The 15696-nt window shown below is 38.2% G+C and overlaps 1 protein-coding gene across 1 annotated transcript in view; it reads left to right on the top strand.

The window, feature by feature from the left end:
* The first annotated feature begins 1946 nt into the window (after window positions 1-1946).
* LOC136886445 (probable cytochrome P450 6a13) overlaps window positions 1947-15696 on the top strand; it is a 28452-nt gene continuing 14702 nt past the window's right edge. The window contains exon 1 of the mRNA XM_067159224.2: window positions 1947-2114. Coding sequence (XP_067015325.2) covers window positions 1947-2114 — 168 coding nt within the window. The remainder of the gene's footprint in view (window positions 2115-15696) is intronic.

Below are 15696 nucleotides of genomic sequence, written 5' to 3'. Positions count from 1 at the left end.
CTTCCACAAGGCCTCTGTTCAGAATTGCAGGTGAGGCCGCCTGGTCCTCCTCCCAGTTGTATCCCCGATCCAAAGTCTCGCGCTCCAGGACACTGCCCTTGAGGCGGTAGAGGTGGGATTCCTCGTTGAGTCCACGGAAAAACATGTATGTGTATGTTGGGTACTCAGCCAGAAGGCTGGTTGGATCCTCAACAGGTTAACCATTAGCGTCATAGATGGCCTGGGCGTCACTGAAGAGGCGTACTAGGGGATTTGAGGAGTGAGGTAGTTTCCCGTTGCTTTCCTCACTGAGCCAGAAGTTGCTATTGCACATCAGTCTGCCAAGCCCACTGAAATGCATGCACCAGCCGACCCTATGAGCGACATTTTCACACCATTCATAGCAGGGACTGGCTGTATAAGGAATGGCATTACTAGCGTCACTCATACTTCAGCCACTTTCATATTGTCAAAGCCAAGTATAAGACTGAGACAGGTCAATGAAAGTAACAATTTTATTCTAGCCCATACCAGAAGACATAGTGCACTGTAAACATTACATCTTGCCAGCAAAGGCCTTGGAAAAACATAACATAAATAATAATAATAATAATAATAATAATAATAATAATAATAATAATAATAATAATAATAATAATCGTATGGCCTCAGCTATCGTGTACAGACATTTCAATTTGACGCCATCTGGCTGTCTGCTCGTCAATTTCGACGTTCCGTTTTACTCTAGGCCCCCACTAGATGGCAGGCCGAGTAAACCGAAACTCTCTTGGGCGTCTATGGCTGAGATTTAATTAATTTTGTCGGGTAAACACCAAATGTGTCACCAGAGATCTTTTACATGCCGACATCGTACGACATGGAGTGTCGAATGGACTTTTTTCCGCCCTTCAAAAATCCGACTACCTCTGCCGGGTTTGAACCCGCTATCTTGGGATCCGGAGGCCGACACTCTACCGCTGATCCTTGTCCCGTTTCTCTACGGGGTGGGATATGAGGTGAGATGAGATGAATCTGTCGTGGCCGGTTTTTATGACCGGATGCCCTTCCTGACGTCAACCTCATCAGAGGAGTCAATGAGATGAAATGAATGACGTGAGGGTGAAACCTGGTGCCGGCACATAGCCTACTCCTGTCGAATAGCACCAATGTGTCTGCTCAAGGCCTAACGTCTCGACAGACGAATCACCATCAACAGCGTCATATGCCCTCACTCCATATGAGAACTGCGGAGAGGTTTTGAATTTAATCCAGGCTTTTGGCACGCAATCTAGTGATTAGAAATTGTATACCACCACCTCCCCTACCCTACCGGCCAACATTCTGATGGTGAAAAGTTTTTCGACCAACGGGACTCGAACCGGCTAACCTTGGTGTCAGTGTATACATTTCAACGCCTTAACGATCATGGCCACCAGGCGGGCTAATAATAATAATAATAATAATAATAATAATAATAATAATAATAATAATAATAATAATAATAATAATATTCGCTTCACGTCCCACTAACTACTTTTTTGGTTTTTGGAGACGCCGAGGTACTGGTACCGGAAATTAGTGAAATTAGTCCCGTTGGAGTTCTTTTATGTGCCAGTAAATCTTCAGACACGAGGCTCACATATTTGAGCACCTTCAAATACCACCGGACTGGGCCAAGATGGAACCTGCCAAATTGGGGTTCAGAAGGGCAGCGCCTCAACCGTCTGAGTCTCTCAGCCCATATTCGTGATGTATCGTACCGTGCATGTTCTTTTGTTTTGTAGTTTTCCCATCACTAGCCTAAGGTTATCCTAGCCTAGGTCATAGGTACTCTGTGTGTGAAATTTCATCTAGATGCAGCAACTCGTTCAGTTGTGATAGTCCTACAAACATCCAAATTAAACGGTACTAGTAGAAATGCATTCATGACTTGGTATCATCTCCCGCCGATATATTCGCTGTTTCAGATGGACTTGCTGCTGTTTGGTTTGGTGGCCACGACTTTGCTGGTGCTGCTGGCTCATCTGTTCCTCACCTGGAAGTTCTCATACTGGCATAAGCGTCGTGTGTCATACCCTAAACCTCAACCCTTGTTCGGCAACATACGAAACAGTACTCTGTTCAAAATGACTTTCGTAAGTAACACTTTGATGTAGCATGTGGGCAAAGTAACCTATAATAATAATAACCCAAAGTACTTTGGATATGTATTTGGTCCATCTGCAATTAACGTCATCAGTTTCCCTGACACCATTGTAACCATGACAACCACTGTTGATCTATGTATAATAGGTCAGTAGTGTCTTCTCCTCACTGTGCGTTTTCTTCCTGTAACTAAAGGCCAGTCTCCACTGATTAACATTTAACAACAACATGTTAAATACTGTTGCATTTAACATTGTGTCCACACTTTATAAACATGTGAAACTTGACTTCTTTTGTTTATATAGCCTACAGGTAGTTCATCATATCAATTTGTGGTAATACATTTAGGTGGTGTCTAGTATTTTCAAACAAGGACAAAGGACTCAGATGAAGAGGATTTGGCCTTTGTTATTGTCACTGTTGCTTCTTGTTTTGATTTAGAAATGCAGTTTTATTAGACACAATTCCTCCCCTCATCCTGCTCATTGCTTCAAAAGCAACACCTTTGAAGTATAAACTTTGTCTGCTCCCACCCCCGACTTTTCTGAAATTTTTGCAATTTTCAACTGTACTGGGAGTGGAGGGACGCTGGTTTTTTTCGATGCATTGCGGGAAGAATTATGGATAATTTCAAGTTCCTGGAAACTGTTGGCTTTCTTCATTTAAACCAGATGAGCTCTATAGGGAAAAAAGAAGTAATAGATGGTATTAGTGATCATGAAGCTGTTTTTGTCGTAGTTAAAAATAAATGTGATAGAAAGGAAGGTCTTAAAAGGGGGACTATTAGGCAGTACCATATGGCTGATAAAGCAGGCATGAGGCAGTTTCTAAAAAGTAACTATGATCGGTGGAAAACAGTAAATAAAAATGTAAACAGACTCTGGGATGGGTTTAAAGAAATTGTTGAGGAATGCGAAAACAGGTTTGTACCATTAAGGGTGGTAAGGAATGGTAAAGACCCACCTTATTATAATAGAGAAATAAAGAGACTGAGAAGGAGGTGCAGACTGGAAAGAAAAAGAGTTAGAAATGGCTGTGGAAGTAAGGAGAAATTGAAGGAACTTACTAGAAAATTGAATCTAGCAAAGAAGGCAGCTAAGAATAACATGATGGCAAGCATAATTGGCAGTCATACAAATTTTAGTGAAAAATGGAAGGATACGTATAGGTATTTTAAGGCAGAAACAGGTTCCAAGAAGGACATTCCAGGATTAATTAATGAACAAGGAGAGTGCGTATGTGAGGATCTTCAAAAGGCAGAAGTATTCAGACAGCAGTATGTAAAGATTGTTGGTTACAAGGATAATGTCCAGATAGAGGAGGAGACTAAGGCCAAAGAAGTATTAAAATTTACATATGATAACAATGACATTTACAATAAGATACAAAAGTTGAAAACTAGAAAAGCAGCTGGAATTGATCAGATTTCTGGGGATATACTAAAGACAATGGGTTGGGATATAGTACCATATCTGAAGTACTTATCTGATTATTGTTTGGTCGGAGGAGCTATACCAGATGAATGGAGAGTTGCTATAGTAGCCCCTGTGTATGAAGGAAAGGGTGATAGACACAAAGCTGAAAATTACAGGCCAGTAAGTTTGACGTGCATTGTATGTAAGCTTCGGGAAGGCATTCTTTCTGATTATATTAGACATGTTTGTGAAATTAATAACTGGTTCGATAAAAGGCAGTTTGGTTTTAGGAAAGGTTATTCCACTGAAGCTCAACTTGTAGGATTTCAGCAAGATATAGCAGATATCTTGGATTCTGGAGGTCAAATGGACTGTATCGCGATTGACCTGTCTAAAGCATTTGGTAGGGTGGATCATGGGAGACTACTGGCAAAAATGAGTGCAATTGGACTAGACAAAAGAGTGACTGAATGAGTTGCTATATTTCTAGAAAATAGATCTCAGAGAATTAGAGTAGGTGAAGCTTTATCTGACCCTGTAATAATTAAGAGGGGAATTCCTCAAGGCAGTATTATCGGACCTTTATGTTTTCTTATATATATAAATGATATGAGTAAAGGAGTGGAATCGGAGGTAAGGCTTTTTGCGGATGATGTTATTCTCTATAGAGTGATAAATAAGTTACAAGATTGTGAGCAACTGCAGCGTGACCTCGAAAATGTTGTGAGATGGACAGCAGGCAATGGTATGTTGATAAACAGGATTAAAAGTCAGGTTGTGAGTAGTAGTAGTAGTAGTAGTAGTAGTAGTAGTAGTAGTAGTAGTATGGTTTTTTTTTTTTTATGGCAGGGGAAAATCTTTTAAAGACACCACTCTGTGTGGGAGTTGGATTTCCACCAACTAAAAACCCCTGCCCTCTTCACTCAGACCATTCTGGAACTGCTTGTCGGCATCACATCAGAATGGAATGATGTATATTATTAAGTTCTTCCTTTCTCTTCTTTCTCCTTCATCCCCATAATGCTTGTCGCCATTGCCTATACTGTGCTCCAGGCAAACGGGCTCTCTAACATAATCTGAACCAGATTCCCTGGCGTGAGTCGTCGACAAATTGTTGGCAGGCTTTCCTTTGTTCTTCTTCCCATCGAACACAGTAGAAAAAAGTGTGTTCTACTGTATCCCTTTCAGAACAGTACCGACAACCATCTCCCTGCATCTTTCCCATCTTCATGGCATATACGCCGAATCTTCCATGTCCTGTCAGGATCTGCGACAGACAGTAATCTACCTGCCGATGTCTACATTTAAGCCAGTCTCCTACGTTGGGTATTAGCTTTTTTGTCCATTGGCCAACATCGGTTGTGCCATCCCATCGGTCTTGCCAGTCTAGTAAGAGTTGGTTCCTCGAGGCTTTCTTTTCTTCAGCAGATATAGTTGCACCCCTTTCATGCCAAAGTTTTCTCTCTACAACGAGGAGGTCAATGGGAATACTGGCAGCTACAACTTGTAAAGCTGCTGTCGAAACAGTTCGATATGCACAGGTAACTCTGAGCAGCATTTTCCTCTGTACTCTTTCCATAGCTCTTCGGTGAATCTTCCTCCTGAGTGCATTGTGCCAGATAGGTGCAGCATAAAGTAAAATGGAATATACTGCAGAGCACATAATCCGTCTCTTAACTGTTCTTGGTCCCCCGATGTTAGGCATAAGTCTGGCTAATGCCTATGCCTTCTTCTCTGCCCTTTGGGTTACTGCCTTCACATGTGCACCAAATGTGCAATTCCTGTCAATAAGAACCCCAAGGTATAGTACAGACTTTCCTGGGATAATCACTGTATCATTTAATAAGAAACGGACATTTTTCCAATTCCTGGAACCTTTCAAAATTACAGCGTCAGTCTTATGTGGAGCCAATCTCAACTTATTATTTACCATCCAAAGGTTAACTCGTCTCAGTGATTCATTTACTCGGAAGGTCAGTTCTTCTACATTCTCTGCTATTACCACTATTGCAAGGTCATCTGCATAACCAATAGATGTTGTCCCTTTTGTCAGCTGCAGGCGTAAGTAGTAGTAGTAGTAGTAGTAGTAGTAGTAGTAGTAGTAGTAGTAGTAGTTGGTAGTAGTTTTTTTTTTTTTTTGTTATGGCAGGGGAAAATCTTTTAAAGACATCACTCTGTGTGGGAGTTGGATTTCCACCAACTAAAAACCCCTGCCCTCTTCACTCAGACCATTCTGGAACTGCTTGTCGGCATCACATCAGAATGGAATGATGTATATTATTAAGTTCTTCCTTTCTCTTCTTTCTCCTTCATCCCCATAATGCTTGTCGCCATTGCCTTTACTGTGTTCCAGGCAGACGGGCTCTCTAACATAATCTGAACCAGATTCCCTGGCGTGAGTTGTCGGCCAAGTTGTTGGCAGGCTTTCCTTTGTTCTTCTTCCCATCGAACACAGTAGAAAAAAGTGTGTTCTACTGTATCCCTTTCAGAACAGTACCGACAACCATCTCCCTGCGTCTTTCCCATCTTCATGGCGTATACGCCGAATCTTCCATGTCCTGTCAGGATCTGCGACAGATAGTAATCTACCTGCCGATGTCTACATTTAAGCCAGTCTCCTATGTTGGGTATTAGCTTTTTTGTCCATTGGCCAACATCGGTTGTGCCATCCCATCGGTCTTGCCAGTCTAGTAAGAGTTGGTTCCTCGAGGCTTTCTTTTCTTCAGCAGATATAGTTGCACCCCTTTCATGCCAAAGTTTTCTCTCTACAACGAGGAGGTCAATGGGAATACTGGCAGCTACAACTTGTAAAGCTGCTGTCGAAACAGTTCGATATGCACAGGTAACTCTGAGCAGCATTTTCCTCTGTACTCTTTCCATAGCTCTTCGGTGAATCTTCCTCCTGATAGCATTGTGCCAGATAGTAGTAGTAGTAGTAGTAGTAGTAGTAGTAGTATATGATGCATACAAGACAGCAAAAATAAAAGAATACTTGTATCTACAATATATACAGTTTACAGCATTAGGACCAAAAGGAAAATAACTTTAAATAATGATTGGTAGATATTTAATCCATTCAGTTGCTTCTGGATTGGCTTCATGAAGATTTTCCAAGGACCCAGGATACACATGTAGAGGGCACTTTTGTACGATATACTTGATGGTTTACACTACATATCCACAGTCACAACAAAGCGAGTCTATCCAACCCCACCGATGTAAGGTTGCGCCGGTTCGGGCAGTGCCGCATCGAATTCTGTTCAGTCGTGACCAGCTAGCCTGAGGGAGATGAAATCCAGTTAGTTTTATGGTGGGGTCATGGATTTCAATCAGACCACGAGTTGGAGGTTTAGACCACTCATCGTTCCACTGGGGGTCACACGGAGTTGAAGTAAGTTGTAAAGCCGTCTTGTAGGCTGGTTTTTGTGATTTCAACCTGGATGTAGTGATTTAGTTGATGTCTTGGTGGATTGGGAGAATGTCATTCTTCATTAGTCTACGCCACAGACGGACAAGATGCGAGGGGGAACAATATTACTCAGTACAGGTAGCCATTCAGATGGAGTGCAGTGAACTGGCAGAGTTGGATATCAGTCACTTGGCAATGGGAGCTGTTCAACCATAGTTCTACACAGTATTCAGCTGGAGAGTATACGTCAGCCAAAGCAGCAGTCCTGAGAGTGTTGGCATTAGCACTCCACTCCACACCTAGTTTTGCAGCCGCTTTTTCAATATGATGGCTGTAAGTCAGTGCTCTGTCCAATATCACACCTAAGTACTTACGACAGCTGTTGTATTTCAAATATTGGTTACTGAACATCACTTTAGGTTGGTATTTTGCCAGCAAGTTTCTAAGTTGAAATGTGGTTACCTCAGATTTAGAAGGACTTAGTCGAAGATGCCACTTTCTGAAATAAATATCCAGCTTCTGAAGGTCTTCATTCAAAATATTCTCTGCTTCTTTGAAGGAGGTACTCTGGAATGTAAGATTTATATCCTCTGTGCACATGAACTTACAGGATACCATTTCTAGCAGATCGTGAATGTACAAGTTAAATAGTATAGGGGATAAAACTGATCCCTTTGGTAGACCATTATTGGTAAATGGAACCTGCTCTTGGCATTTTCACTGTGAACAATTATAATAATGGATGATAATGATGATTATTGACTTCATTGAACCACAATGGCCAACTCTCTCATCCAATGTTGTTTTAGTATGCATCTACTTTATCGTAAAGTATATCATGTGAATGTAAATTCTATTCATATTTAGTAAGTTTCAATACATTAAATTCTAAGCCAATGTTATTTCTAAGAAGCAGAAGATGGCCTAATGAGACCGAAACATGTACTCTTACGTTTAATCTGATGTTTCTGCAATCTTCAATTGTGAATAAATTTGAATATATTGACCAGATGGAACAATATTATATTCGTTTCTTAATTTATATAACATAATCGTCAATACGGAACCAAAATTAAATTAATTTTATTCCATAGTAAAGCAAAGCATTGTAAGATATTTCAGGCACACTATTAGGAAGAATGGATTTGAAAACCTTATGCTCCAAGAGACGAATTAAAGCTCAAGAGGCTGCAAAAGGCCTTCAACAAGATTTAGCGACCAAATTAGGCATATTGTGCAAATGTTCCGTTGCAACAGTGCAATAGAACGGTGGAGAATACAACAGAATGGCACAACATTATAAGTAGGATTAAAACAGTCTGAATTTCATAATACTGGAATCGGATCGACAAAGAAGAAGATTTGGTCCTTAGATGGTCAAAATCAAGAGAAAAAGATAGTGAGATATGGAACTCTCTAGCATCAGGAAAGCATATACTGCCCTGGCCTCTACTACTGCCAATGATCAACCCCTGATCAGTGGAGATGGTAGCCTAATGTTTAGCAAATTAAAGTCCAGCTTTGTGGTTAAATGGATAGAATACTTGGCTTTGGTCCAATGGCCCTAGTTCAGTTTTCAGAATCAACCCTCCTCGTACTCATAACTCCCCTGGTTTAGAGACTGGGTGTTTATGATGTCTTTGCCATTCATTTTGTCCTCATTAGGACACCACCAAGCCTATGCGGCTGTCATGTACCATTCTTCTTCTTCTTATCATTATTATTATTAAATTGACATTTTTAATTTTACAGCATTACTAGCAGTCATACCCATTGTTTGCTGGTTTATTAGCTTCCTCGAGTGATCAGTGGTGGTGTCCGTCCCATGATCATGGATTCTGTTCCAACCAACGAAAGAGAACACTAAACATGGAAGGTTGCATTTCATTTTATAAGAATTGACTATAAAACAAACCTATATTACTCCTATAACAGTAGCCCTGCAGTGTCTTCCTACAAGGATGTAGAAGTAAACGGGAGTGAAACACCAGCATAATTAAGTCAGAAGTATGAGGTGAGGAAGTAAATACGATGACTAGCACACCTATCCCCCCATCGGACATTCAGCAGCAAGTCGCGCGAGGTGAGACGAGGGGAGAGTCCCGTTGGTCGAAAAGCTTTTCACCATCAGAATGTTGGCCGGTAGGGTAGGGGAGGAGGTGGTATACAATTTCTAATCACTAGATTGCGTGCCAAAAGCCTGGATTAAATTCAAAACCTCTCCGCAGTGCTCATATGGAGTGAGGGCATTTGGCGCTGTTGATGGTGATTCGTCCGTCGAGACGTTAGGCCTTGAGCAGACACATTAGTGCTATTCGACAGGAGTAGGCTATGTGCCGGCACCAGGTTTCACCCTCATATCAGTCTCTAATGCCTTGCTCTCAGAAAAATGTGCAACGTTTTTTCTCGTTGTTTTCAAGTTTTGTAAATGGAATTTCCATCGTTCTCATTTGAGGTTTGCGTTTCACCGATAGCCGTGGTAGCCCTCAGTATACGCCACTGTAATACTCATATCTCATGTTCTAGAACCGAAGGAGAAACAAAGGAATAATACGTCAGCTACAACTGGGTCACTTGATAAGAAAGAACAATGATACACTTTTATCAGCCAGTTATGGATTAGTTCTTGTAGGTAAAGTGCAGTGACTTCTTGTTATCAAAGAAACCAGTTCTTTATCACTGTCATAATGCAGACCTGCCCACTTATCAGTGAAATATGAACAAACTTCCTCTTTACTTTTTTTAAATGCTATGTGTTCAGGGCATTGACCTATGAAGATCTTTTGCCCCTACTTGCACCATATGTGAGGAACTTGCATGTATTATATAAATGGTGGAAGTGTAAAGTGTTGAAGGTAAGGAAAGGAATGTTAAGGACGACACAAACACCCAGTCCCCAGGCCAGGGATATTAATAATTTACTATTAAAAACCCCTGACCCGGCCGGGAATCGAACCCGGGGCCGCCGGGTGACAGGTGGACATTTCCTCTTTACTTTTAGTTTTCATTAGTTACTTGAACATTATCATCGTCATTTCTCCTCATCATTTTCCTCTTCTTTTCTTCACCACACCATGTTACGTCCACATTCGAGTCCAGTTCAATTCCTGTTGGTGAAAAAAAATTCAACATCAGAATGTAAGCTGATAGGTGGTGGTATACAATTTCTAATCACTAGATTGTGTGCCAAAAGCTTGGATTAAATTCCAAACCTCTCAGTAGTGTTTATATGGAGGGAGGGCATATGACGCTGTTGATGGTAATTTGTCCGTCAGATGGGAACATTAAGCCTTGAACAGACCTCTTGGTACTATTCAACAGGAGTAGGCCGTATGCCAGCACTGGTTTTCACCCTGTTCCTCCCTACTATCATGTATCACATCATTAATTTAATCTCATTAACTCCTCTGATGAGGTTGATGTCAGGAAGGGCATCCAGTTGTAAAAACTTGCTGTGAAGTTTCATCTCACTTAATACCCAACCCCATAGTGAAATGGGACATGGAGACACACAATGTGCACTATCCATAATGATAAATACAAAATATTCATATTCACTCTCTAAAGGTTTGTGGTAACCAGGTTTTTTTTGTAAAAGTAAGATTAGCAGAATTCTACCTTTCCATTACATAACACCAGAAAATTTAAAAATACCAGGCCTTTAAAGCTCTTGTTCCATTCATTTTGAAAAATGGATATTACCGGTATATGAAATGGAAATAAAACACTAAAAATTAATGCAGAAGTAAAAAAAAAAAAGAAATCAAGAATGGTTTATTTTTCACAATAACTTGCAAATTGTACTCATGACTTAACTCTTTGTGTCTGCACCCTTCCCTCAGACAAGCTAGCACACATGCCTGTATAGCAGGACCAGCAGGGGAAATCCTCCTCTAAAGTCTTTGCCATGGCTTCTCTTGATCTTCAAGTTTCTCATGCCGTTTGTGCTTCGTTACTCAAATGTCTCCATGAGACTCATCTCGGTCTCAAATTACAGAGAAGTTCCCCTGTTTACAGCAAGCTTTAAAAATGCTGCAACACCTCAATGTTCAAGGAATTATTTTACTCGTGTGTTACCTCAATTAGATTCACTTATATCAAGGGCACTTGTTTTAATGACATTTTGCTCATTTTAATGAGTATTTTCAATTCTACTCTTCATTTGCTGTTTAGTAATTAATATAAACTCCTTTTGGACCAAGCATTGGATCCAGTATAAGACATAAAATGTTCTTTAGTGTTCTGCAATAAGTGCATGCTTATTTCTATATTCATAAACAATTTTTAATGTGTATCTTCAACTCTTTGAGTTTCTTGTACAAGACATGTACTGTACTGTAGATGATTTTATCACTATATTCTTTTCTGAATACAGTAGAGTCCTACTTATTCGATGTAGATGGGACGGCAGATTAACGGGAATGTTAGTTGAACGGGAAAGAGAAAAAGGCCAATATGTGAACAATATGGCAACAATATGTGAATTGCTTACAGATGTATTATTATATTATTATTGATGCAGTTGACATTACGTGCAGTGTACGATACAATTAATTATTTGAGCATAAAAGGTTGTTGATACTCATTTAAATATCTTTGAAAAAGTTTGTAATAGACTTTTGTTTGCCTGCCAACTGCCTTTTTTTCATGCCGTCATGACCAGTTTTGCCAACTTAGCAGATTTTCCGCTAAATTTGGCAGAATTAGAAGATTGTGGGCAGAGAAATATATCATTTAGCGGACAGCGGAATTTTTGGCGGAATTCTAGATTTATTATAGCGGAATTTAATGTTTTATCCATTTTACGTTTTTAAAAAATTTGTACTCCAGTCTGTCTCCGAGCTATTCCGTATTTGTTGTCAAGAGCTGGCAGTCACACGAGGAAAACATGTTATATGGATTTGATGTTATGAGATCATGATATCATAAATTTGTAATGCGTGAGGAAAGGTTACTTATAATAGAGTAAAATAATATATTATTATTGGTCCACCTTTTCAATACAAAATGAAAATTACATAGGGACTAGTTTCGACCTAGTAATAGGTCATCATCAGCCTGAAGTAAATTAAAGCGTAAATATCGAAGAAAACATAAACAATGTAAACACAAGTACAGTCTTTTTAAAGGTACATACCATGTGGGACCCCTCCTTAACATAACAGAGAATTGCTTTATAAATTTAGACCAATATTTCAATCCCAATTTCAATCTCAATGACATTTCCGAAAAATCAAACATTCTTTTTGACCTGCTAATTCAACTTTTCAGACAATCAAAATCTAATATTAAAGGTCCGATTGTTCATTCTATTTTTAGTACTTTTCTTAATCATTCTTCCATATTCCCACATCCCTCAGCCCCACCTTAAAAAAAAAAAAATTCTCATACCTTTATTTTCCTTCCTTCACCTCCTCAAAAATTTTCCTTTGATCCTTACCTACCTCCGTTTCTCTCTTCAGCTAAATATAAAAAATAAAAAAAAAACAAATTCTCATACCTTTATTTTCCTTCCTTCACCTCCTCAAAAAAATTTTCCTTTGATCCTTACCTACCTCCGTTTCTCTCTTCAGCTAAAAAAAAAATATATATATATTTATATATATTCTTCTCCTACCTTCATTTTTCTTCCCTCACCTCCTCAAAATTTCCTTTGATCCTTTCCTACCTCCGTTTCTCTCTTCAGCTCATCACATCACGCTTAAATTTTCCTTTTGACATAAAAAAAAAAAAAAAAAAAAAATCTTACTGTCTTTTATTCAGAATCAAATTTATGGTCCGCATTGAACTGCGAATTTATATCCACCTTTATTTAACTCCATATATGTTATTCCACCTCGTGAAACATCCATCGTCCTTCAAGATTCCAGAAGCAGAAGAGCTTTCTCCTAGTATCATACTTCGCATCGTCTATTAATTCTAGTTTATAAACATCTTGAGAAGACAATGTTACGATTCTTTATTTTCAATTGATCTCTGAATGAACAATATTATCGCTTAAGAACCAAGTTTTTTCGATTTCCATTTCCACAATTTATACGACGCACGGGACTTTTTTAAGGATCTCTATTTTTTAACATAATATAACGCTTCTCTGGTTTCCTAAGCCTCCACGCGCAACAATTGCCTTGTTCCAAAAAACTGAAGAGCCTTTCCAACATCCATGTATTTTGACGTCTATCAATACCTTATAAAATACGACATAATCTTCTTCGAATATATAACAGCTAAGAAGAAGCCAGCATTCAACCTACTATTCTTCTTTATTACATCATTTAGTGCACAGTGGTCTTTTATAATATACGGCGCACCGAACTTTACATAACTTCCGCTCAGTGCTTCGTCAATTGGAAGAGTTATTATTTTTAATATATCTCTACTCAACTTCCCACATGGTATGTACCTTTAAAAAGACTGTACTTGTGTTTACATTGTTTATGTTTTCTTCGATATTTACGCTTTAATTTACTTCAGGCTGATGATGACCTATTACTAGGTCGAAACTAGTCCCTATGTAATTTTCATTTTGTATTGAAAAGGTGGACCAATAATAATATATTATTTTACTCTATTGTAATCACAGTTCAATACGGATCTATCATTATGAAACTTATTTCTTTTAAGGTTACTTATATCTTAGTTGACGAATGACGACAGATAATGAAACTGTGAAAATTATTATTATTATTATTATTATTATTATTATTATTATTATTATTATTATTATTATTATTATTATTATTATTATTATTATTATTATTATTATTTCTTCTTCCTCTTCTCATTCTTTTTCACAATTGTTACCAATGCCAACATCAGTCCCATCTGCAAATCCAGGGATTAGTTTCATACGGCTGATAAAGCAGGCATGAGGGAGTTTAAAAAAAGTAACTATGATCGGTGGAAAATGGTAAATAAAAATGTAACCATATTCTGGGATGGGTTTAAAGCAATTGTTGAGGAATGTGAAAATAGGTTTGTACCTTTGAAGGTGGTAAGGAATGGTAAAGACCCACAATATTATAATAGAGAAGTAAAGAGAAACTGAAGGAACTTACTAGGAAATGGAATCTAGCAAAGAAGTCAGCTAAGGATAACATGATGGCAAGCATAATTGGCAGTCATACAAATTTTAGTGAAAAATGGAAAGGTATGTACAGGTACTTTAAGACAGAAACAGGTTCTAAGAAGGACATTCCAGGAATCATTAATGAACAAGGGGAGTGAGTATGCAAGGATATACAAAAGGCAGAAGTATTCAGTCATCAGTATGTAAAGATTATTGGTTACAAGGATAATGTCCAGACTAATACTAAAGATTACAAGCTATTAGAATCATTCTGTATTGACGGTTTTCACTTTACAAAGGAAAATTAAATGTATCCTCCTAATTCAATACAAAACATAATTCCATCATTAGATGGAGCAATAAAATTCAAACATGTTTCGACTCATTTGAGCCATCTTCAGTGAAATAAGCGGGGGTTAAAGTAATCTACATAATACAAGCTAAAAATGTGCTAAAAACATAATGAAGGAACAAAAGATAAAACAAAAGAGACATGAAGGAAATAAAAACAACAACATTATACAATATTTACATCACTAGATGGAGCAATAAATAACTCACTGAGATGAATTCAGTGAAAAAAGTTAATATAAAACATAATTAAATTCAAAATTGTGCTAAAACTAAGAAGAAAATAAAATAAAATAAAATAAAATAAAATAAAATAAAATAAATAATACAGAGAGAAACAAAACAATAAGTGCTAATGGTTAGGTTGCAGACTTCTTAGTATAAACATTTTAGTTTGATAACAATTAAAAAAACAAGACGAAATCAGTGTGTTTTTCAATTCAGGCTGACAGTCTGGTGTTTCAACAAAGATAAACATGGTGAACTGAAATCATTGTTTTACTTGTTTTATTCTTGTACAAACTGCATGCATTTGTGCATATTGTAAAAGCTGTTTAAAGCCCTTTAAAATAGTTTTCTAGTGAGTCTATGGTTTGTTCCCATCGATGAGGTAGACGGAAAATACTATCCGCAAAACTTTTATTGACACCTCATTTTATGAGGGCAAGGAGGGAATTCAACTCTTTCTGTAGAACTGCTAACTGAATGGAATTGAAATCTGACTTGCATAGATAGTGTGATCGATATGAATTTTCCAAACCTTTATTATCTGAAGCCTACAATTGCGTCGCAAACGCATACATGTATATAGTCTTATTGGAACATTTTTCACTATCCATATAATATCAGTCATAATGAAATAGTCAGAATGGCCTACCTCTTTTTACTAGGGATGCGTGGATAGGTAGGAAATGTTTTAATTCTCTTAATTCTTTTAATTCTCTTAATTGTGGATACTGATTGTTCAATCGACTTACTGTGGGGGAAGAGCAACTATTTATTTTCCTTTTTCTGTATCAAAGCAGTTTTCTACGTCTGCTGTTATTTTTCTGCTCTCACTGTGTATAGACCGTAATGTTCTTTAACAAGTAGGAGTTCTAAGGTGTTCATGTGATGTACTTGGATTTTACGCATCCATTGCAATAGGTTTCAAAAGTTCATTTCTCACCTATATTTCTTTGCTTCATTGTAATAATAACAATAGTATTTGAAGTTTTGTGATTACACCATCAGATGTCTTAATGCGATGCATAATCGATTCACGTTTGGTGCCACAGATTGCCAATCCATATCTCGAAGATAACCGAGGTCTACCAATTCAGTACCAG

Source organism: Anabrus simplex, chromosome X (genome assembly GCF_040414725.1).
Source record: "Anabrus simplex isolate iqAnaSimp1 chromosome X, ASM4041472v1, whole genome shotgun sequence".
NCBI lineage: Eukaryota > Metazoa > Arthropoda > Insecta > Orthoptera > Tettigoniidae > Anabrus > Anabrus simplex.
Note: the sequence above shows the minus strand (reverse complement) of the source record. Positions and strands in the feature narration are given on the sequence as shown.